A 24,797-nucleotide genomic window follows, 5' to 3' on the forward strand; every position below is an offset into this window, starting at 1 on the left:
GCTTAGTGTAGGAGGATATGTATTTCTAGCTCTCTGGTTTTGCATTGCATGCAGAGTGGTTTTTTGAAGTTTCCATTCCAGTTTTTGTCTCCACATTTGTAATTTGTGGTCTCTTATTCTGTATTTGATGAAGGTCGGATCTGTATGTGTGACTGGGGTGAGGTATTTTACTAGTAGATTGATACAAATCTCTATCTTATTTGTTGCGTTTTCTCATTCTCAATAGGACATGCATTGGTGCTGCGCTGCTGCCTTTTCATAGGAAGGGCTATTGCTGTTTGTTTGAGTTTTTGGAATTAATGTCGCAGTGATGTGAAAGGTTTACTACATGTGCTGAGTTTTGGGTTTGGTTTTTTTCAGGTTTTGTATTCTACAATGCACCTGGTAGAGTAAGGAAATTTCCGTTTCTGTTACTGAGAACACTAGAATCAGAATATTTTTTTTTATATAGCGAGGTGTATTTGAAATATCCTAGTTCTGCTTTGCATCCATTGTTTGGGGAGGGGGAGTGGCAGGGGTGGGCTCCTGTAGATGCAGAGTATGGGGAGATTTTAAAAGGTTGCACTTGGGCATACATGTGTGCGTGCTACCCGGCACGCGCACATGTACACCTGATTTTTATAACTTGCACGTGCAAGTTATAAGATCCGGGGTCGGCGTGTACAAGGGGTGCACATTGCGCGCACCAAGCCGCGCAGCCTTTCCCCATTGCCTTCCCACCCCTTACTCTAACCCCCCCCCCCCCCAAATTTTTGTTGTACCTTTTGTGCCTGCCTCTGGACAGGCGCAAGTTACGCGCGCCGGCCAATTGCCGGCACGCGCTCTCTGACACTGTGTGGCAAATGTCCACTGTGCCAGGAGCTGCTCACCCCCAGGACTTTTAAAATCCGGCCCTATATGTTTATGTTTAGCCCCACGATGGTCAAGTGTTGTGTGTCACGCCTGTAAGCATTATCTGCCAGGGCTGTCCCAATAGAGAAAAGGTTGAGCACCACTGCAGTAGGGTAAAACCGAGTCTGGCCATGAAGGAGAAGGTGGATGGGGGAGGGCCCCTGGAAATAAGAGAATAAAGAAAAGGAAAAGAAGTAAAAAGAACAACTAAAAAATTAAAAAAATAAAACTCAAACTGTTTTTCATGTTAATGACGAATCCATTAAGTGTAATTAGGATCAGTCTAATGCTTTTAAATTTAAAAAAAAAAAAAAAAGGAAAAATGGGCCAGCCTAATGGCTCAGGTGGCAAGAACAGTGCATTGCCATGCAGAGGGTGCCCAGGTTGGCTGGCATCACTCCCATTTGGCAAGGATCGTTGCTTAAGGGGTGACGTTTGCAATCATGAGCCCTGACGCCAGTCAACAGAATTCTTTGCTGGCCCAGGACTGTCACTACAATGACCAGGCCGGGTGGGTTAAGGTGGGGAGGATATAATGTAAGGGAGAAATTCCTGGGTAATTGCTGCTGAAGGCTCATGGGGCCAGATCCCAGCCCTGCTTCCAATTTAGCTGGAAATGCAAGGGAGCAGGAGGAAAGTGTTGGATTGAGAGAAATATTCCCTGGATTGGAACATTTTTGGCTGGAGTGATCAATGTGTTTCTCACACTGGCTATAGATAGATATGTAACTGAGTGAATCTAGGTGATATCTCATCATTGTGGTTTATAACCAAGTGGACTCTGCACAGAGGAAAACTGAAATAAGAGAAAAAAATTTAAAGTATGAAAGCTGTATAGAAGAGAAATAATTTATTTTAAATATTTTACATCACCAGTAGCTGCTTTCTCAAACATCTCATAAGAACATAGGAAATTGCCATACTGGGTCAGACCAAGGGTCCATCAAGCCCAGCATCCTGTTTCCAACAGTGGCCAATCCAGACTACACATACCCGGCAGATGCATTTAAAACGTAAGACAGATACCTAACTGAGCAGGGATGGAGGGGGGAGGGAGGTTTGTGCTGTTGTATTGCAAGGAAATATATGAATATTGATTTGTTACTTGCCTACTTTGCTGTATTGTTAAGAGCAGAAAGTTCTAATAAAGTTAATAAAAAAAAAATGTAGAGTTTAATATTACGTTGGGTGCCATGCACCCCACTATAGAGCTGCAGTCCTCTAGGCAGTCTACATTCAACCAGAAAACATTTGCTCTACATTCAGCTGCATGCAAGTTTCCATTGAAATCTGCTTTTTAGCAGTCTGTGCTGAGTAGGTAGCTGATTTTTGAGCGGGAGAGACTAAAACTGTGTGGCATAGGCACCTCTGTGCCTGCCTAGCAGAGGAAAAGCTTCATAGTCCAGTCACCAATAAATGAAATCCCCCCACTATTAAATAGTGCAGGAAGGTCATAAGGTGACAGCACGGAGTCTCATGGGGGAATAACCCCAAAAAGATTTGTTGTTTTTTACTACTGGCCAGGAGCACCATCACAGCTGACAGCACCTCCCTCCATTTAACCCTGCTGCGTATTGGGAAGATTAGATAGAAAGTTTTCGTTTTTATATATAACGTATTGAGATGTATTTTTATTTGCATCTATAAACATGGGAAATACTTTTAACTCTCTCTCTCTCTCTCTTTCACTGCCAGACCTAAATAGAAGCTCCTAGTTTGAAATTATGCTGCAAATCAGATGCTGGCTAGATTAAAAACTAGCAGGCAATGCAAAAGAAGCTTTTGACTGGTTATTATGAAATGGAGTTTAAGCCAGGTGACCTCATCTGGTTAGTCACAGACATGTAATTGTGACAGCATAATGCTGTCAGAATGCAACTACAGAGGAAAGAAAAACATGTTTACAAAAACTGGTTTCATAATAGCACTGATAATAAAACTATATAAGGGTTTTGTTTTTTCAGTCACACACTCTCCCAGTGGCTGAAATCTAGCCTCATGATACACTTCAGATGTGTAATGTTAGAGCAGATGTAGTCACCCTACCATGCCTACCTAAGAAGACCAAAGGTCCATCAAACCCAGTATCCTATTTCCAACAGTGGCCAATCCAGGTCACAAGTCTCTGCAGGATCCCAAGGGGTAGACAGATTGCAAGCTGCTTATCCCAAGAATAAGCAGTGGATTTCTGTAACTCGACCTTAATAATGGACTTTTCCTCCAAGAACTTGTTCAAACTTTTTTTTTTTAAATGAAGCTATACTAATAGCTTTCACTACATCCTCTAGCAATGAATTCCGGAGCTTAATTATGCGTTGAGTAAAAAAAAATATTTTCTATTAGTTTTGAATGTATTGCCCAGTAACTTCGTGTGTCCCCTAGTCAGTTTTTTGTTTTTTTTTTTGTACTTTTAGAAAGAATAAATGTTTACTCATTGCATAGAACTCTGTTATATCTCCCCTCAGCTGTCTCGACTCCAAGCTGGAGTTCCAATCTCTTTAGTCTGTCTTCATAGAGGACTCGTTCTATCCCCTTTATCATTTTGGTTGCCCTTTTCTAATTCTGCTAGATTTTTTCTTGAGATGTGGTGATCAGAACTGAACACAACACTCAAGATGAGGTCAGACTATGGAGCAATATAGAGGCATTATGATATTCTCTGTTTTATAGTCCATTCCTTTCCTAGTAATCCCTAGCATTCTATTTGCTTTCTTGGATGCTGCTGCACACTGAGCAGAAGATTTCAATGTATTTTCAACAATGAAACCTAGACTTTTTCCTGAATGGTGACTCCTAATGTGGAACCCTTATTAGGTGCTACTACCCAAGAAAGAGATCTAGGCGTCATATTAGGTGCTACTACCCAAGAAAGAGATCTAGGCGTCATATTAGGTGCTACTACCCAAGAAAGAGATCTAGGCGTCATATTAGGTGCTACTACCCAAGAAAGAGATCTAGGCGTCATAGTGGATAACATTGAAATCGTTGGTTCAGTGTGCTGCGACAGTCAAAAAAGCAAACAATGTTGGGAATGGTGAATAAAACGGAAAATGTCATAATGCCTCTGTATCGCTCCTTGGTGAGACGCACGTTGAATACTGTGTACAATTCTGGTCGCTGCATCTCAAAAAAATATAATTGCGATGGAGAAGGTACAGAGATGGGCTACCAAAATGATAAGGGGAGTGGAACAGCTCCGCTATGAGGAAAGACTAAAGAGGTTAGAACTTTTCAGCCTGGAGAAGAAATGGCTGAGGGGGGGGAATATGATAGAGGTGTTTAAAATCATGAGATGTCTAGAACGGGTAGATGTGAATCTGTTATTTACTCTTTCGGATAATAGACTAGAGGGCACTCCATGAAGTTAGCATGTGGCACATTTAAAACTAATCGGAGAAAGTTCTTTTTCACTCAACACACAATTAAACTCTGGAATTTGTTGCCAGAGGATGTGCTGAGTGCAATTAGTATAGCTGTGTTTAAAAAAAGGTTTGAATAAGTTCTTGGAGGAGAAATCAATTACCTGCTATTAATTAAGCTGACTTAGAAAATAGCCTCTGCTATTACTAGCAACAGTAACATGGGATAGACTTAGTATTTGTGTACTTGCCAGGTTCTCATGGCCTGGATTGGCCACTTTTGGAAACAGGATGCTGGGCTTGATGGACCCTTGGTCTGACCCAGTATGGCATGTGCTTACCTTGATTGTGTAGCCATAATTTTGGGTTACTCTTCCCTAAGTGCATCACTTTGCACTTATCCACATTAAATTTCATTTGCATGCCCAGTCTCCCAGTTTTTTGCAAGGTCCTTTATCAATTTCTTAGAATCCTCTTGTGATTTAAAACTTTGAATATTTGATTGGCAAATTTGTTCACCTCACTTGTTCCCATCTCCAGGTCATTTATAAATATTTTAAAAAGCATCAGTCCCAGAACAGATCCCTGGGGCACTCCACTATTCACCTTTATCCATTGAGAAAATTTACCATTTAGCGCCTACTCTGTTTGTTTTCTATCTTTTAACCAGTTGGTAATCCACAATAAGACACTGCCACCTATCTCATTTTAATTTCTTAAGAAGTCTCTCATGAAGGAATATGTCACAGGCTTTCTGGAGATCCAGATACACTATATTAAATAGCTCACCTTTATCCATAGGTTTATTTACACCCTCAAAAAAAGTAGCAAATTGTGAAACAAGACTTTGCTTGGCTAAGTCCATGTTGGCTTTGACCCATTAAACTATGCCAGCTATATGTTCAGCAATTTTGTTCTTTATGATTGTGCAAGCAAAATGGTAGAAACTGACTGCAGACTCACTGGTCTGTAGTTTCTTGGATTATCCCTTGATTTTTTTTTTTTTTTTTTTAAATTGACATTGTCTATGGTACCTGAAAACTAGACTGGACAGTTGCCAATGCAATCTGATAGTTTACAGATTTTCAATAGAATGTCCGCAATTTCATTTCTCAGTTCTTTCAGCACTCCTTGGATGTATATCATCTGGTCCAGGTGATTTGCTGCTCTTTAGTTTGTCAATTTGATCTAGTACATCTTCTAATTTCACTGAGGTTTGTTTGAGAGTTCCTTTGAATCATCACCTTTGAATATCATTTCTGGCATGGGTATTTCTCTTACATCTTCCTCAATGAATACCAAGGCAAAGAATTCATTTAGTCTCTCTGCTATGGCTTTGTCATCTTTAGCTGCCCCTTAATCATCTAATGGTCCAACTGACTCTCTCACAGGCTTTTTACCTTGAATGTACCTGAAAAAGGTTTTATGAGTTATAGCTTCCAAGGCAAGCTTTTTTTTTTTTTCTTTCAAAATTCTCTTTGCCTTCTGTATCAATGCTTCACAGTGCTTATGCTGTTTCCTGTTTCTTCATTGGGATTCCTTTTCCATTTCTTGAAAGATATTCTTTTAGATTTTATAGCCTCTCTCACCTCACCTTTTAACAAGGCCGGTAGTCATTTACCCTTCCATCCACCTTTTCTAATGCATGGAATACATCTGGTCTGGGCTTCCAAGATGGTATTTTTAAACATCCATGCCTGAGCTAAACTCTTAACCTTTGCAGTTGCTTCTTTCAGGTTTTTCCTAACCATTTTTCCCATTTTATCAGTTGCCTTTTTGAAAGTTAAGTGGTGTTGTAGTAGATTTCTTTAGTGTACTTCCTCCATTTATTAAGTGAAATTTGATAATGTTGTGATTGCCAAGTGGCTCCATCACTGTTACCTCTCGCACCACATCCTGTGTTCCACTAAGGACTAGGTCTAAAATAGTTTCCCCTCTTGTTGGTTCTTGTACCAGCTGCTCCATGAAGCAGTCATTTATTTAATCTAGGAACTTTACTTCTCTAGAATGTCCTGATGTAGCAATTACCCGGTCAATTCTGGAGTAATTGAAGTCACCCATTATTATTACAGTGCTGCTTTTGTTGGCTTTCCTAACTTCTTTTAGCATTTCATTGTCTGTGTGTTCATTTTGGCCAGGTGAGCAGAAATACACCCCCACTATTATTTTGTTCCCATTTTCACTTGGAATTTCTATTCATAAAACTTCAACATTGCATTTTGTTTCCTGCAGAACTTTATCCTTTTTTTGATTCAGCATGCTCTCTGATATTTGTAGTGCTACCCCTTCACCAATGTGACACATCCTATCATTTTGATATAATTTGAACCCTGGTATCACAGTGTCCCATTGGTTATCCTCCTTCCAGGTCTCTGTGATGCCAGTTTATATCTACTTCTTCATCCAGTGCTATACACTCTTTAACTCTCCCATCTTATTTTTTTTAGACTTCTACCTGCTGAATATCACATCAGTATTGTTTTAAATGACTAGACATGAGGAGAGAGAAAGGGAATTGGTACTGGCCTTGTTTAAACTATTTGTTATAATGAAGTTCCTGAAACATCTGTTTGTCTTGACCAGGGCAAACTACTGGGCCATATGGCCTTTCTCTGCTGTTATGTTTCTGTTATAAACTCCACAGAAACGTCTGTCCCTGCTCAGCGTCTGTACAGCACTACAGACTTCTTGAAGTGCCATATAAATGTTTAATAGTAGTAGTAGACCAGATGGCCCGTCAGATTTTTATCTGCCAACATATTCTGCTCCTGTTTGCTAAGTGCATAGATGGAGAGAACAATTTTTATTTTCAAGTTCTGAAAAGAACTATCTTTGCGAAGGGTGTTCCATCTTTAGAAAAACATTTCCAAATCTATCTTCAAAATTCCAGATGCCTTATTTTCCAGTGAGGTGAAAATATTCCCTTGACTGCGCAATAAACTTTAGACCCAAAGGGATTGTGAGCTAGCTTTTTCAGCCTGGGGTTAATTTTACTTTTTACAAACTTCTGGATTATTTTTTGAAAGGCATAAATAATTACAACATGCTGTCTTTCTCTGCCTAGCCTTTTATTTGTATTACAGTGTTAGGAGAAAATTGAATTTTATACGGGGCATCGTTCATTATTATATAATCTAACCACTCCCGGGCCCGACGTTACTGGGTGTGCACATCGTGCAGTTGCAGAAGAAAAGGAGGCCTGTGCAGCTGCCAGTCGACCCCCATCCCTCTGGTGGCCGAAGAAATAAGAGGGAGCCTGTTCTGCTCCTTGTTGGTGCTGGTGTGCGCTATCCAAAACACATGCAGCTAGCATGTGCTCTATGCTGATCTCACGATGCATGAGATTATTTATTTATTTATTTATTTATTTAATGTTTTTCTATACCGGCATTCGCGATAAATATCGCATCATGTCTGTTTACAATTAACAAGTATAGAAGGAACAAAACAGGTAATAAATAACATTGATCCTCATAATAGTAATAGTAAACATTAAACAAATGAAAGCTAAGAGTTGCAGTTACAATAAAACAAGGGATACATTTAGCTTGGAACAGAGAAAAGAAGTTGGGGATTTTCATAGAGAGTATATATATGCCTTTCAATATAGTTGAGAAATTAATGAAATGCGCTGATGCTGTAGAGTTAATTAATTAATTAACTCTAATTATCTGCATAGATCTGCATAGAGAAACTGTTAGCCCCATGCGATTTCGATTTGCACAGGGGTCAGCACACAAGGAGACGCAGCAGAATGGCTCCTGATGGGTATGTGTGAGTGCGTGAATAAATGACAGCCTGACTGAGTACAAGGGCGTGTCTGTGTGTGAAATAGAGCCTGACTGAGGGGTGGGTGTGTATGGGAGCCTGTATAACTGACTGGGGTTACCAGGTAACACCAGGTAACGTGGAAAGATTCTGGAGCGCTCCAGCTTTCCAGGTTCATTAAGGAGTGTGCTCAGAGGACAGAGAGTTCTGGTATTGCAGAGCTCCTCCAGTTTCCAGGGTTGGTGCACTTTGCATATGACCTTGTAAGGAGGGGGGAAAGGGGGATGAGGTATTGGTTTTGAGAAGAGATGCATGCCCTCTAAGGAGGGATAAGTATTTTATTTATTTATTTGGCACTTTTATATACATGAAACAAGTTACAAATCACCTCTGTTTACATTCTAACAATAACCGTTGCAAAAGGATGCATTACATTGAACAAGGGATAGCAAAACTTGGATCAAACGAAATGGGCTAGAGTATTGCAGGAAAAAACATTTGATGGCTTGGCTGTCCTCAGAGCGGCTTGCTAGTGAAGTGGTTCCGCTCACGACGCTGCCTGAAATGTTCCGAAAGGTCATCCGAGTTGTGCATAGGCTTCGTTAAACAGCCATGTCTTTAGTCTTTTCTTAAAGGTGTTTGGGCATTGCTCTAGTCGAAGCTCCGGAGGGAGGGAGTTCCATTGCATAGGTCCCGATGTTGGAAGGTTATTTAAGATGCTAGTCCAGGCATCTTAAGAGAGAGTGTTGGCATTTTGGACTTGGGAGTGTAAGGGCTCCTGAGACAGAAGGGGATTGTTACTGTTTTGGGAAGAAGTTGTAAAGATTCCTACAGCCATTCAGAAGGAGGACCCTGAAGTCAAAGGGGTACTGTCCTTGCTGGGGAAGCTCCAGGAAAGAAGTTGACCTCCTGCCTCCCAGGGAGACCTTGGCACTAAGTGGGATTTTTGTGTGATTTCTTCCTTAAAGAAAGGTATTTAAAGAAGAATGTTTGTTTCTCTTCTTGTTTTGCATTTTGGATTGTATTATATGATTCAGCTGAAGAATTGTTTTACCTTTTTGAACTTTTTAATAAATTTGCTTTGAGCCCAACAATTGTTGTGGACATTGGACTCTGTTATATTTGGTAAGTCTTCCCTTGGGCCTCCCAGAGGCTGATCTGGTCCCCACCGATAATCCCTGGAGAAACCTGATTGCTCCTGGAGCTGCAGCAGTGCAAATAAATCCCTTCTGCAGCCTCCAAAGGTGACCCCAAGAAAAAGGGTGGGTGGGTGTGTGTGTGAATAGGAACCTGTCTGGGATGTGGGCGTGTGTGGGGGGGGAACCTGTGTGGGGGGGGGCTTCCTGCCTGGGGTGTGTGTGGGGGGGGGAACCTGTCTGGGGCGTGTGTGTGTGGGGGGGGGAACCTGTGTGGGGGGGGGCTTCCTGCCTGGGGTGTGTGTGTGGGGGGGGAACCTGTGTGGGGGGGGGCTTCCTGCCTGGGGGTGTGTGTGGGGGGGGGGGAACCTGTCTGGGGCGTCTGTGTGGGGGGGGGCTTCCTGCCTGGGGTGTGTGTGGGGGGGGGAACCTGTCTGGGGCGTGTGTGTGTGGGGGGGGGAACCTGTCTGGGGCGTGTGTGTGTGGGGGGGGGGGAACCTGTGTGGGGGGGGGGCTTCCTGCCTGGGGGGTGTGTGTGTGGGGGGGGGAACCTGTGTGGGGGGGGGCTTCCTGCCTGGGGTGTGTGTGCTAGGTTTTTTTTTGTGTGTGTTTTTTTTTTCTGCCCTGTGCAAACAATTACTATGCTGCCTCCCTTCCCCCACACATTATTTATTTTATTTATTTATTTAGAATTTTTATATACCGAAATTCTTGTTGGGAAACAAATCAGTCCGGTTTACAGGTAACAACAATAATGCCGCGGGACGGGAAACAGTGCCCCAGGCTTTACAAGAAACATATTAAACAAGGCTTTACATAACATAATGAATAGTAACGATTCAAGGAAACTTCATAAGGTAACTTCTCTGGGTTAGGGACAAACTGGATGGTTTTAGATAAAGATGAACTAAGTCTGGTTAAATTTTTAACTTGGTTAGATTTCCCTGAAGTGTACACAATAAATACAATATAAAAATAAAGTAAAAATTGGAATTGAAATTAACTACTTAAATGAGGTAAAAATACAATAACATGTAACAGATAAATAAAGAAGCGAAGGCAGATTGTGTAACGAAGTCTTTTGGGTGGTGAAATCTGGAAACACAAGTGATCCAGCTATCAGAGTGATCTAAGTCATAGAGTAACATAAGGCATAAACAATAGGGAAATGAGGTGACATAATTTTATGAATTAACATAAGGCCTAAACATTAATGTCTTAAGTTGACATAAGTCATAGAGTAACATTATTCAGTCTCTGTCCCGTGCCCATCAAAAAAAAGCCCAACTCCCTCCATCAAACTATATTTTTAAAAAATGATGCCCCCCCCCCCCCCCCCCCCACGGAACCCATGGTCAAGGGAAAGGTATTAGGTTTGCTTAGGGTACCTTACAGCTTTGCGTGCACACACAATTCAATTATGTATTTATAACGGATTTTACATGAAGAAAAAACATTCACAAGTACAATCTACCGAGACAAAAATATCACATACAACATGCATATTATATTTACATGCACTGCTATGGTGCCAACCAGAAAATCCTGCAAAAAAGACACTTGGAACTCCTATGGAATTACATTTTTTGTAATGTATGCTGGATGAGGGCTTGGCCCTCAAAGCTATGAATAAATGGAATTACCATTACAAAAAGGTAAACCTCCCATACCAAAACAACTCTAACTGCCAGCACTCAAACAGTAACAAACTTATCTATGAAAAGGTAACACTGCACATATCATACCAGGCCCTAGAACACAAATACACTTCCTATTAGGAAAACAGAACAAATCAGACTGCTATAGATCACTCCAGATAAATTATATGGTAGTACAATATCTCACCTCTGTCACGCATGGAGAACAGACAGGCCCTGACCAAATTTTAGAATAAAGAGACTAGAAAGTATACATTGAAACATCTGAGAAGAACGGAACTGGAACCCACAAGCCAGCCTCTATAAGTAGAGCAACAATGGAAAATTAGAAACATTACCATTCTTCATAAAACGAAAAATAAAGTCAAGAATTACAAAACATCAATCATAATAGTAAAATCATAGTCATAAAAAGAATAAATATTTCTAACCAGTTAACAAATAGAATATCCAAAATTTCCAAAACACCAATAAAATATTTCAAAACATCTGATGAATAAAAAAAATCCAATAATTTAAAATGTTCTAATATTTCCCAAAAATGTATTTCAAAACAGTAGAAACATCAAATTACACCCAATAATTAAAACTAATAAGGATTTAAAAAATCTCCTGCTCTCCTCCATATCTTTTGATTTCCAGTCACCTTGAGATTGTCGTGGATTGTCGTGGAGGTAGGGCCGCAAAAACTCTCATGCACACACGCATCCATTCTTTCACCCACTCCATCTCTTTTATATACATGCCTATGCTCTCTCACACACTTTGCGCTCTCTTTCTCCCTCACAGACACATTGTGTGTGTGTGTGAGCATGCCTGTGAGAGCCTATATCTGACACACAGGCTCTCACAGGCACACACACAGACTGTCACACAGGTTCTCACAGATACAATACGTACACATCCATTCAAACTCTCGCATAGATACCAAACATACAAGGAACCAACATCGTGATGGTATTAATTTCGTTAGTAGAAGCAACAAATTTTGCAATATATTTTAAAGAGAAAATTCGAAACATGACTTCAAATCTCCTGCCCAGCAAGATCAGAAAATCTCCATATTATCAAATGACAATCTCGTGGCCAAATTTTGAACCTGAATCATCCCTAGAAATTGAACTGATTCTAAAGAATATGAATTCTGCAATTCATCCCAATGATGCATTACCTATAAAAGTTCTAAAAACAGTACCTCATCTATCTATTCCTCTCACCACTATAGTTAATCTATCCTTAGTAGAAGGAAAGGTGCCCACCTCAGTTAGACCTATCATCAAAAATAAATGTGCTAACCCGAACACACTCAGCAATTATAGACCTATTTCAAACTTGCCTTTTATACTCCTGGGGGAATTCTGCATATTTTATATTGGTCAAAATAACACAATTTACTTGACAGTCTTTAAGTAATAACTTTTTTCTGTATTAATTTAAAATGTATTTACTTAAAGATGCGGAATTTTAAATATTTTGAGCAGAATTCCCCTAGAAATTCATTGTAAGAGTGTCCCTTCCACTTGCTCTCCCTATTCCTCTGGCCATTTTGCCTTCTCAGGCCCCAGCTCCTCCACCTGCCAGTATCTCTCCCTTCCACCTCTAGCCTCAACCCCTTCCACTCTATTGCCAGTACCAGACTTTGACCCTGTTCTCAGTACTGCCCCTCTCACAGGCTCCCTCTGTCCCTCTCTCTCACACATGCTCCCTCTCTCTAATGCACACACACATCCCCTCATACAGGGTCCCTCTCTCTAATGCACATACACACACACATCCCCTCTTACAGGGTCCCTCTCTCTTGCACATACACACACACATCCCCTCTTACAGGGTCCCTCTCTCTTGCATATACACACACACATCCCCTCTTACAGGGTCCCTCTCTCTTGCATATACACACACACATCCCCTCTTACAGGGTCCCTCTCTCTTGCATATACACACACGCATCCCCTCTTACAGGGTCCCTCTCTCTTGCATATACACCCACACAAGCTCCCTTTCTCTTTTACACATACACCCTTACAAAGGCTACCTGTCTGTCACGCACCCCTTCACATAGGCTCTCTCTCACACATACACACTCCTTCACAATCTCCTCATATAAGCTCCCTCCCTTTGGCACCCACATTCAAGCACCCCCTATGTTCTCTCTCACACCCCCCTGCTCTCACCTTTCCTGCTCTCTCGCACCCCCTTCTCTCTACACACATTCAACAGGGCCTTCATCTCTGCTGCGAGCGGCACGCGGGGGCCTTCATCTTTGTTGCGAATGCACACGCTCCATTTGCGGCGTGCCGGGGCCTTCATCTTCACCACAAATGGCGCGCTCCGTTCGCAGTACGCCGGGGCCTTCATCTTCTATGCCATTTTCTACGTGGAATTTGGCAATTCTGCGTGGAGGGGGGGAATTCTGCGCAAATTCTGCGCTCTGCAGTATTGCAGAATTCCCCCAGGACTACTTTTATTGCCAAATTAATTGAAAAAGCAGTCCAGACTCAGTTGGCTGACTATCTTGAATCAAATAATCTACTTTATCCTGCTCAGTTTGGTTTCAGGAAACATTTCAGTACAGAGTCGCTCTTGCTGGCATTAACTAACAATACTTTACACGGTTTTGATAACTGTCAAACCTATTTATTGATTTTACTAGATTTGTCGGCAGCCTTTGACATAGTGGATCATCAGATCTTGATTCAAAGACTAGTAGAAATTGGGCTTTGCAACCTGACCTTACAATGGTTTCCTCTTCTCTAAAAGACTGATCTTTTCAGGTTGTACTTGGTAACGCCTCATCTGTTAAAACTGACCTGGGGTCCCCCAGGGGTCATCTGTGTCTACCACGCTTTTCAATGTGTATCACTTTGTAAATTATTATCCGGACTAGGGATCACCTATTATATATATGCAGCATATGTTCAGCTCCTGATTCCGATAGACAATTCCATTGAAAAAAATTCTGAAAATTGTAGAGAATATATTATGTCAGCCATTCAGCAACTACTAAACCATATGAAATTGTCTGAACACACACAAAACGGAAATTCTGTATTTAAACAGAAAAGGCTCATTGATTATGCCTATAGTTCTAAGTATGGCCCCACACAAATAGAACTATCCACTCATGACGAGACCTTGGAGTTATGATTTGATAGTGAGCTCAACATGAAAAATTATATTAACCTTTTATACTCTGGGACGGCTACCACAAATTGACTATTTTAAAACGCCTAAGGCCCCTTCTAAACCTCTATTTTCGTTCCGTACTACAGACACTCATCTTCTCTAACTTTGACTATTGTAATGCTCTTTTGATGGGTCTCCCATCAAGCACCCTAAGACTAAGAATGCTATGGCAAGAATATTGACAGGAGGTAAAAAGTATGACTAATCACCCCAAAAAAATGTACAGAAAAGTAAAATACTGCTTTTCTGTACATCCTCTGACTTAATATTATGGCAATATTAAGTCAGAGGAACAAAAAGTTTAAAAGATTAAAAAAAAAAAAAAAAGTGCAGGTGGTCAGGTTAGGGAAACGGATGCTCCCTTAACCAGCATCCATTTACCAAACACGTGGCTGTGAGCCGGTTAGGAGAATGGACGCTGATAAATTCAGCGTCCATTTTCTTAACCCGCAGCCAGCTGCCCTCTCCTGGGCGCCCGCTGCCAAGGAGGCGCTAGGCCCGTGCAATCGACCCTAACACCTCCTTGGCAGTGTGATCCCTATTTTAAATGTTGCATAGTACCCTCCCCAGGACTGGTGCCTGGACCTGCATTTTTTTTTTTTTTGGTATCTGCTCCAATGTTGCTGACAGCCACCCAGGGAACAGAGGGGGAGAGAACAGGAGGTCGCAGAGACTCCATTGTTGGCCTGCGCCAGTATCCTATAACCGTGAGGTGAAACACAAGCCATTTCTGAAATCAGGGCAGTGCAAAGGAGGAGGAGTCCAACGTGTTTGCTGACTGCCTTGCCTTTTACCCACCTGCTTAAAAACTGTTAACTGCAGTGCAATTTTTGTGAATGAGTATGTTGCTGCATGTGATTCCCTATAGTTTTATTTATTTAATTAAAATTGGTATTACGTCAATTTTATGAAAAGTTGATGGCTCTCAAAACCGGTCTAAGAGAATAACACTGCATTCAGACCATTGCATCTTTAAAAGTTTGTGGGGAAAAAAAAGTTATTTGTTACTTTTATGCGTTCCATGTAAAGGTTGTGCCTATTTCCTGTGGCCTTCCTCCTGTTCTTTGTAAACCGGCACAATGTGCAAAAGGCTATTGGTATATAGAAATGTTTAAATTAAATAAATGAAACGGGATTGGAATTCATGCTCTGCAGCGACCAGTGCTCTCTTCTCCAGTCACGTCTAGTATCTCTCTCTAACCGGAGTAGCCTGCCCTAGTGCACAGGTTTTTGTTTTATAACTACAATTTTTTTTTTACTCCTGTTCTAACTCCTACTGTAACAGGGTAACAAACAGCAGGTACAAACAGAAGACTTCAGGCTCTGGTCCGAGAAGGAAAAGTTTTATTTGCTAGCAATTAGATGCAGCTGAAATGGTTTTCAGTAAAACTGCACACCCCCCTTTGCAGGGAGAAACTTTTTATACATTTCACATTTCTTATCGCTTGCACATGCGTTCTACACATTGCTGAGCAAGCATATTCAGACTGAGGGGCTAGGTGGCCCCCTCCTTCCTTCAGCGTGGAACTTCCCCGATTTTTCTACTTTGTTCTGGCTTCAGGTCATGTGAATACTGATAGTCATTCGCAGGAGAGGCTGTCGGGAATTGCAGTTCTGTGAAAGGAATTGCAACACTAATACTGCCTTATACATAATGCGTCCTCTGTTCTGGTTAGTTCTGTGTGCTCAGCAGGGTTACTGACTTGGCTGTCCATAACCGAAATCTATCAGCGTTATTGAAACAATAAGAACAGTGTGTGAAAGCTTGCTAGCAGTTTGACTAATATGTGCAGCTAGCAGTTTCTCTGTATCCTATCTATAAGCTTTATTGCAGGCAGCAGACCCTTTGTGAAGCGGGTGATTCTGGTACATGGAGTCCTGTCCTTGTCTCAGGTGGGGGTTGGTGTGGGCTCCATGCCCCCCCCCCCCCCCCCCCCGTCTTAAAAAAACCAAAACAAACTAAGCTGCAGGGTTTTTTGTTTGTTTGTTTAATTTGCTTTTCCATGCAGAACGAGGGTGATTTGCTTTTTAGCTATTTCTGGGAAGGGGGAGCCCGAGGATCTCCATGCCAAGTGCAGTCTCCGGAGTCGCTCTCTGTTAGGGGCCGCGACTCGATATGTGAGAGAGAGACTCGTTATTTGCTTCGCTCATTCTTCCCTTGCCCTCCTAGCGGAGGGGAGGTGCAGCCGCCAATACACGGTTTCCCGCCCAATTCAGCAGCGGCGGCGGCGGCGGCGTGCAGGATATTAAACGTAGTAACGAGAGGGGACTTTGTCCGGACTGCGACCAAACCCGACGGCACTAGCCCTCGTTTCTCCCGGTGCCGGATATAAAACCTTGGGGTGGGGGGGAACCCAGAAGAAACCTGCCGGTTGCTTGTGAAAGGAAACGCTACGGCGGAAGCGGAAAGCGAGTGAGACAAACAGCATTATTCATTAGTATCATGTGTCAAAGGAGTTTTTGCAAAACTGCTTCACTTAAAAAAAAAAAAAAGAAGATGATGATGATAAATACATTGCGTTCGTATAATTTGCCACCTCTGTTTTTGTGTTTGCTCCTCTCGCCTAGTTTCCCAGAAAAGAAAGTACCCATCGCCTGCCGCCCCGTGACAGAAACTGCCATTTAAGGATAAATAATTTTCGGTAAGAGAGAGAGAGTCAACTTTTTCATTCAAACTTTTTCAATTGTATAACATTTTGTCTTAGTGATTTGGCATGCCTTTAAAAATGTACTTTAACATACCGGAATTTATATCTTCCTAATTTAAATGGCTTTTTTTTTTTGCATGTATACGATCACTTTTATTTATTTTTTTTAAACATGATTTCACATTATTAATAAAAATACTAGCTAGCACGGGGATTGGATATTTGCAGCTATTGGCACCTTAATTTATGTTCATGATGCTCCTGATTGTTGGTGCAGAAATATTATTGGATCGCTCTCAAGTTTAGCGTTTGCCTTCCAAGGCAACCTACTTCATCACGGAAGACCACCGTTTCGAAAGGTCCCTGGCTTAAGTGGTAGGATTTCCCCGTATATATTCGGTAACCAAACCCTGGAGATCAGGAGCAGGCAAGAGCCAAGAGGGTATGTTACTCTGAAAAGGAGAAGACCCAATAAGTGGCATTAGAAGGTTAAGGGCATCATGAAACGGAGTGAAACTACCCATTGTATCCAATTATAACTAGCTTTCAGTGCTGTTTTGGAAAAGCAAGTAATCCAGATTTAAAATCAAAGAAGTGCAGTTCAAAGGGGGCTAGATATAAAGGGACATGGAAGTGTATGAAGAGGATAAAGAAAATACAGTGGCCCAGCAAAACCAATTTCCATAGCAAAGAATGGAGCTCTGTCCCTGCCAACAGCAGATGAGAGAAGTTACTTCTGACTCTGTCAAAAATAAATATCTCTGGCAGATAGGCATGTTTGTTTGCTTTATATATTTATTCAGATTCATGCTCAAACTGAGTTACAAATCTCAGAGCCAGAGCAGACAATGTGCATGTGCAGTATGCAAGAGATCACTGGCAATAGGGCAGAATTCCTCCAACATTTCAAGTCAGATGTTGGAGTTGTAGATTATGTGAAGTATCAATGGATTTCCTTGTCAGTAGGCAAACTAAATATTTTTCTACCTTCCCTACTGAATTTCATCATAGTATAAGTTACAGCCTACAGACTCCTGAGCCAAGATGTAGAAAATTCAGCAGCACTTGTTTCTGAAATTGTGCAGCAATTATATGGCAGTGTGTTAATTTCAGGGGTGGACTGTGGGAAAATAGTGGCCCGGGGGATTTTTCTCCATACTGGCCCATGGGTACCCAATTACACATACAATTTGGTGAGTCACCAAATACAGAATAAAGGGACCATAAAATATGCACAGACAAACTGAACTGGAAATCTCAACAAGTTAGACTGTATGTAATGCAGCAATGGACAAACAGAAAATACCATCATTCCTCATAAAACATCAAACAATAAAATCAAGAACTATCAAACATCATAATAGGAAAATCATACTAAAAATATATATTTCAAAACTGCTGATGAATAGAACCTCCAGTAATTTAACTCAGGGAAATTTTCAAAAATTTGTATGTAACACCAATAAAATATTTAAAAAAGAGCAGACATCAAATAATATTCAATAATTAAAACTAATAAGGATTTTAAAAAGCCCCTGCTGCCCACTTCTGTGGGAGCTCTTGATTTCCAGTCACCCTGATATTGTCGAGGATTAGGAGGTTATCCCCTCTCTCACATATACTCACATGTCCATTCTCTCTCACACATACACTGTCACATACATACACATTCATGCTCTTATATCCACCATAACCTCTCGCTCTCACTGACACACTCTCAGGCTCTAAGACGCTCTCTCCCCCTCCACACACAAACTCTTACTCCCTTGGATTTTCTCATACATGCTCATGCTCTCACACTCACTGGCTCCCTCACATACACACGAACACACACACCCAGGCAAGCTCCCAGTCATTCTCACTCACACACACACACACACACACACACACACACACACACACTGACCCCCAGGCAGGCTCCCATTCATTTTCACACCACTCCCTCCCCATCCCCCAGGCATGCACACATTCATTCTCACACACACAGACCCCCAGGCAGGCACCCATGCATTCACACACATACACCCCCAGGCAGAGTCCCATTCATACACATGCACACACTAAAGGCAGACCCCCCCTCTCTTTTGCCAGCAACCTCGGAACCTCTCTCATTCCTCTGCTGCCACTGTCACTGATACCGCATGGCTATTGGGGAGGTGCCGATTGCTGCTACTGACACTGAAGCCCATTCTACTGTCTACTCTGTGCAGGCCCCGTGGGCTTCCACTTTCTCCATGCTGATCTCATACATTGTGAGATCCGCATAGAGAAAGTGCTATTCTTGCACATTCCCAAAGATTACATGTGCCAATCACTAAAAAGTAATTTATTTGTTTTTTACATTTGCTGTCTGATCTTAGTTTTCTAATTGGTTGGTCACAGGCTTTTTTTTCCACCTTCCCTTTCTTTTTTTTTTTTCTTTTTTTGTCAATTCCTTTTATATTGTCTTTTTTTTCTGTTTCTTTTCTCTCCATCTTCATCCCTCAAACACACAGTTAGGTTCTCATTCTCACATGCATTTCTCTCTCTCACACACTCACAGGCTCTCACTGTCACATGCTCTCTCATTATAAAGTCATTCATACACACAGGCTCTCACTGTCACATGCTGTCTGACTCTCACACACCCAGGCGCTCTCTCATTCCCACATGCTGTCTTGCTCAAGCACATGCTCTCTTTCATACAATCATTCATACACACAGGCTCTCTCATACAATCATTCACACACACAGGCTCTCACACTCACATGCTGTCTGACTCTCACACACCCAGGCTCGCTCTCTCTCTCTCCCACATGCTGTCTTGCTCAAGCTCTCACTCTCACATGCTCTTTCTCTCATACAATCATTCATACACACAGGCTCTCACTGTCACATGCTCTCTCTCTCATACAATCATTCATACACACAGGCTCTCACTGTCACATGCTGTCTGACTCTCACACACCCAGGCTCTCTCTCACTCCCACATGCTGTCTTGCTCAAGCACATACTCTCTCTCTCTCTCATACAATCATTCACACACACAGGCTCTCACACTCACATGCTGTCTGACTCTCACACACCCAGGCTCTCTCTCACTCCCACATGCTGTCTTGCTCAAGCACAGGCTCTCACTGTCACATGCTCTCTCATACAATCATTCATACACACAGGCTCTCACTCTCACATGCTGTCTCTCTCACACACACACACAGAGGCTCTCACATGCTGTCTCTGCAAACATTCAGGTCCTCACTCTCACACACAATCTCTCAACTCATCTCATATACACACACAAACACACACACTCTACAGACCCTCAGCCTCTCTCTCACCTCTGGGCCTCCTCTTCGCTCTGCAGCGGCCCTGATCTTCTCCGGCCGCTGCTACTTGTAATTCGTGGCGGCCCGTAAGCGCAAGCGCTGCTTCTCTTCTGCACGCACTGATGCTCCTCCTTCTTTCTGCCTACGTGGCTCCGGCAACGTTTACTTCCGGGACCGCACAGGCAGGAAGAAGGAGGAGCATCAGCGCGTTTAAACGCAATCTTTTTCTTCGGGCCGTGGTGACGTGAGCCTCACCACGGCCCTGCCGATCTGCCTTTCGCAGCGCCGCATGAGCTTCGCTGCGCCCTGGGGGCATTGGCTCCCCTCGGGATACCACTGCTCGCGGCGCCCCAGGCCTAGTGCTTCCACCGGCCTTGCCCGCAGCCCAGCAGACCCTCTTGTCTTTGGCCGGGAAGTTTAAAAAAAAAAAATCACGTGATGGGAGCGACCGGCCCACCGGGGGAAGCCCGATCCCCCGATAGGCCAATCCGCCCCTGGTTAATTTTATCTGTTGTGTGTGGGTCAGGGGAAAAGGATATTAGTGATTGGTGCTGTAAAAGAAGGGGAATATAGGTAGTGAAAGGGATCTGAGGATAGGGAGGTAATAGGGATTTTGGAGCAGGAGGATGGAGAATGGATCTCAGGGAGAAGCAGCAGAGGGATGGGGAAGAAGGGATAGAGGTACGCAGGGGAAAGGGGGATATTACCCTTTGATCCCAGCTTGGTTATAGGAGGAAGATGATAGCAGCATCATGGCACCTCAGGACAGTTCCTCCTCCTCTGCTTCCTGGGGTGAGTGTGTTGCACTTTGAATCATATATGGTTTCCCATACAGTTCACTCTATGCCACTTTGGGCAATGGGGGTGGGTGGGGACAATCCATTACTGTCCTCATTCTCCTGCCAAGTTGGGATCAACCCCCTTGTGGGCGCCATGTGCATGTTAGGAAACTGGGCACTGACTTTTCAGCGCCTGCTTTCCGTGCTTTATGTTGCATCGGCCCCAAAGAATAAGGAGACAAAGTATATATAGAAACATGCAGACAAAAACTGAACTGGAAACCGCAACAAGCCAGAGTCACTGCATGCAGTGCAACAAAGGAAAAAGAGAAATCACCAGTCCTCATAAAATAAAGAAATATAAAATCAATAGCAATAAAACCATACTAATAAAAAGAACAGATTATTTCAAAACAGCTGATGAATGGAATATCCAATAATTAAAAAATCATATAAAAACATTTCTAGACACCAATAAAATATTTCAAAACAGCAGACAAAGACCCAGTACTTAAATGATTTAAAAAATGCTCTGTTCCCCACACCCGGCTCTGTCACACAGTTACACACATGCTTGCTCTCTCACTTATGGAGACTCTCAAATCACACAATTACATACATGCTGTCTCACACATACAGGTTCTCAATCTCAATTACATACATGCTCTTAATCACAGAAACAGTTTCTTAATCACACATACATATATATATGCTCGTTCACTCACTCCCCACCGAACTAGCGGAAGCAACACCTCTCAAGAAAGGAGCCCTATCGGCTGCGGGGGCTGACGTTGCTCCTTGTTTTGCTTCGGGCCGACTCTGCAGAGACTTTATCTAACAGGCGGCTGCACTTCACTTCCTCTTCTGGGCCGCAGGGGCGGGAAGAAGGGACCGCGCTGCAAGTGCCGCTGACTCCAGCTCTCCTGCCATGTTCCGCCCTGGCTAGTTCCATTTCGCAGGAGCAGCTGGGCCAGCAGGGCACCGGGAAATGTGGCGACACACCTGTTTGTGCTTGGTGACACATTGGTGAGTTGTGACCCACCACTTGAGAACCGCTGCTTTACAGTGCCTTCTAAATATTTGAAGATTTTCTCCTATGACCTCCTTGTAATATATTGACAAAACCAAAAGGAATGGAACAGTGTTCTGTATCAATTTTGCCTTGTAACACAAATGTTTGACTGAAATTATCTTGATTTTAAATGCTTGATTCTGCATTAATATTGGTGAAAAAGTGCACCAACTTATCAGTGTTAAATTATTTTCAGAATTTTATCACAAGAAGCCAGAGTACATCACAAATGTAGTAGGCATTTCAACATTTTTGATACAAATACAGATTTGTTCTGAATATTTGTAGTGAATTGCCGAAGTAAAAATATAAACTTTGGCATAGTCACAAGTTGTCCTTAGCTACAGGTAATGTTTGTGATATGAAATGCATATTATTGCTTTAAATGCTGAGTGATTACTATCGTAACATTGATTTCTGAGGCTATTTTGTGATGCTGTACTCATAATGTTCCATTTAAGGCACTGAGGCAATATCGTACATTTTTTAAATCAAATATTTTAATAAAAATGGTTTGTACGATTAAAATAGCCCACGTCATGCTGTATCTACATTTTGCCTGATCTTTAGCCTTTTATGAAATAATGCAGCCAAGATGTAGGTATTTCAGTGGTAGGGTAAAGAATGGTTTGCAACATCTGAATTGCATATTACAAGTGACACATTTTTATTATTTTTCCATGTGGAAGGGCCTGGTTCAATTCCTGAGGTATTCGGTCCCAAGTCGGCTGAGGCCTGGGATGCTATGAGAGAGTCACAGCTCCTGGATGCAGGGGATGGAATTGGGCCCATGATTACAGGGCTCTGAAAAGAGTCCTGATGCATGGCTTCTAGCAAAGGACTGTCTCTCTATAATGACTGGACTAAACTAACTTAAAGACATAGGCATAATAATTTTCCTACTTTATTTTTGGAGGGCAAGGGATAGGAAGGTAATATTGGTGTAGGCTGAGGGTGATTCAGCATTCAAAGTGTTGTGTGTGTGTGTGTTGGGGGTGGGGGGTTAGAGATTGAACTATCCCCTGCCCCCACAGCCTGTGCCTTTGTTGGGAGAGGTTATAAAATTAAGAAAAAAATTCATCAGGTAGTTGCAAATAAAAGCTTATAGTGCAGTAGAGGTTAGTTACAATTGAGGTGGAAGCCCAGAGGAGCAGAAGGAAACTGCTGGGCTAAAAGTGTTAAGCTTGCCAGCAAGACTACTGTGACCCAGTTGGACTGGCCATTAATATTTGTATTTATTTTTTAGGTCTGTTTGGGGTGAGATCTTGAGATGGACTCATCTGTTAAAACAGAGCTGGTGCTGCTCTCCTTTCTGCAGCATGACAGGTCCATTGATCCAGAGTTCTGCAATGCGTTGGATTCACTGAAAAGTGAAATGAAAACCAGAGTCTCTCATTTCTCTGACTTCCACCTCACAGATGGGGATCTACAGACAGATGGAAATCAATTTGTCAGATTTGAATCTGGCTTTGGTATGAATGGATTTTTTAAATTAATCTCTTAGCTTTTAGGGCATCTGTGTTCTCTACTCCCCATTTCTGCAGTGAGGAAATAGGCTGAACAGACTTAAATGCTGCTAATGCACTATTATAGGTGTCCCCTCAGCTTTCTTCATGCTCTTACTCTTGTGCCACAGCTGATAGTGCTTTGGAAGAGTAATGGAACCAGAACATTGCTGTTTTTATTTTGAAATGGAAATGTTTGTTTATAAATATTTCATATTTTTAGATTTCATTTTCAAGTAGTATGTCTAGTTATTTACTGTTGGTTTAAAAACTGCAAAAAAGGCTGATCAGATTTGTGCAATAGCTGCAATTGTCAAAAGGCAGTTGCCTACCCCCTCCCCCCAATTATTTTTGTTGTTCTTTTTATTCAGTAATTTTAGCCTAGCCATTAAAGTGACAGTCCTTGGTCTAGAGCAGAGTTTCCCAACCTCCCGGAGGCACACCTAACCAGTCAGGTTTTCAGGATGTCTGTAATGAATACACATGAGACTATTTATTTATTTATTTATTTATTTATCTATCAGCTTTTTTATACCGACATTAAAATACACATCATATCGGTTTACATCATAATGAAAGGTTGAAATTACATTGAACGGGGAGGTTTAATGTAATTTCACACTAGGTCTCAATCTCATACATATTGATTGTGGCAATGAAAAACTGGATTGGATAGGTGTGCCTCCAGGAGAGGGTTGGGGAAACACTGGTCTAGAGACTATAAACCATGGCTTCCTTTGGAATTTGATACATATATGCTGTCTGGCCATTAGGTGTCACTGTTGTACGATGAAAGCTTCTCCTTCTCTCCTCCCCATCCTCTACATTGCCTGAACTACTTCAGTGTAAGGAGGAGGTTTGTTGGTTATCTGTTAGTGAAAGGAGTAAATCTGAGCCATCCTTTATTTGTTATCTAAACAGTTGTTGTTCACAGCCTTTTCAGTTCTGTTTGAGGAAAAGAAAACACTGTTGTAAAAATTGTTTACATAATGGTAGAAGGGGAGAAACTCATTTATGGTTCTGTAGTGATGATACTGTGTGTGTGTGTGGGTGTATATTCACACAAACATAGTGTACAAAAATTTGCAGCTAACCAAACATTGGTTCCAGATAGTGAATACACAAATTATACTATAAAAAAAGAGAATCCTTTATTCCCTATAAGTACCCGGATCATTCCAGACTCCTGGGTTTATGCATTCATGCCAGCAGATGGAGACAGAGAAAGTTTAACTGACACTGCTTGATAAGCACTGGTGCCAGCTGCAGTTCCTCAGTATTTCTCTGTCTCCAGCAGATGGTGGCTGGTACATTTACCTGCAGTTTCTGGTAATTTTTTTTTTTCCAGTCTTTTTCCTTTTTCTTTTTCCATTTCTTTTTCTCAGGAGTTGTGTTCCCTGGGGGAACCCTTCCCTATTTGGTTGAGGTAGACGAGCTGGAAGTTGGTGACCCTTTTGTACGCTCGCTCTGGCTCCCATCCATGAGGTGCA

The 24,797-nt window shown here is 42.1% G+C and overlaps 1 protein-coding gene across 3 annotated transcripts in view; it reads left to right on the forward strand.

The window, feature by feature from the left end:
• Positions 1 to 24,797, forward strand: part of BID (BH3 interacting domain death agonist) — a 110,557-nt gene that overhangs the window by 18,262 nt on the left and 67,498 nt on the right. Inside the window, exons 1-3 of one of the 3 annotated variants that reach the window (XM_029599844.1) lie at positions 1,785 to 1,904; positions 16,567 to 16,640; positions 23,049 to 23,274. In XM_029599844.1, coding sequence (XP_029455704.1) covers positions 23,073 to 23,274 — 202 coding nt within the window. In that variant the 5' untranslated portion in view covers positions 1,785 to 1,904; positions 16,567 to 16,640; positions 23,049 to 23,072. Of the gene's footprint in view, positions 1 to 1,784; positions 1,905 to 16,189; positions 16,412 to 16,566; positions 16,641 to 23,048; positions 23,275 to 24,797 lie in introns of those variants that run through there. The other 2 variants (XM_029599843.1, XM_029599842.1) reach the window with 2 other exon arrangements.

Source organism: Rhinatrema bivittatum, chromosome 4, assembly GCF_901001135.1.
Source record: "Rhinatrema bivittatum chromosome 4, aRhiBiv1.1, whole genome shotgun sequence".
Taxonomy (NCBI): domain Eukaryota; kingdom Metazoa; phylum Chordata; class Amphibia; order Gymnophiona; family Rhinatrematidae; genus Rhinatrema; species Rhinatrema bivittatum.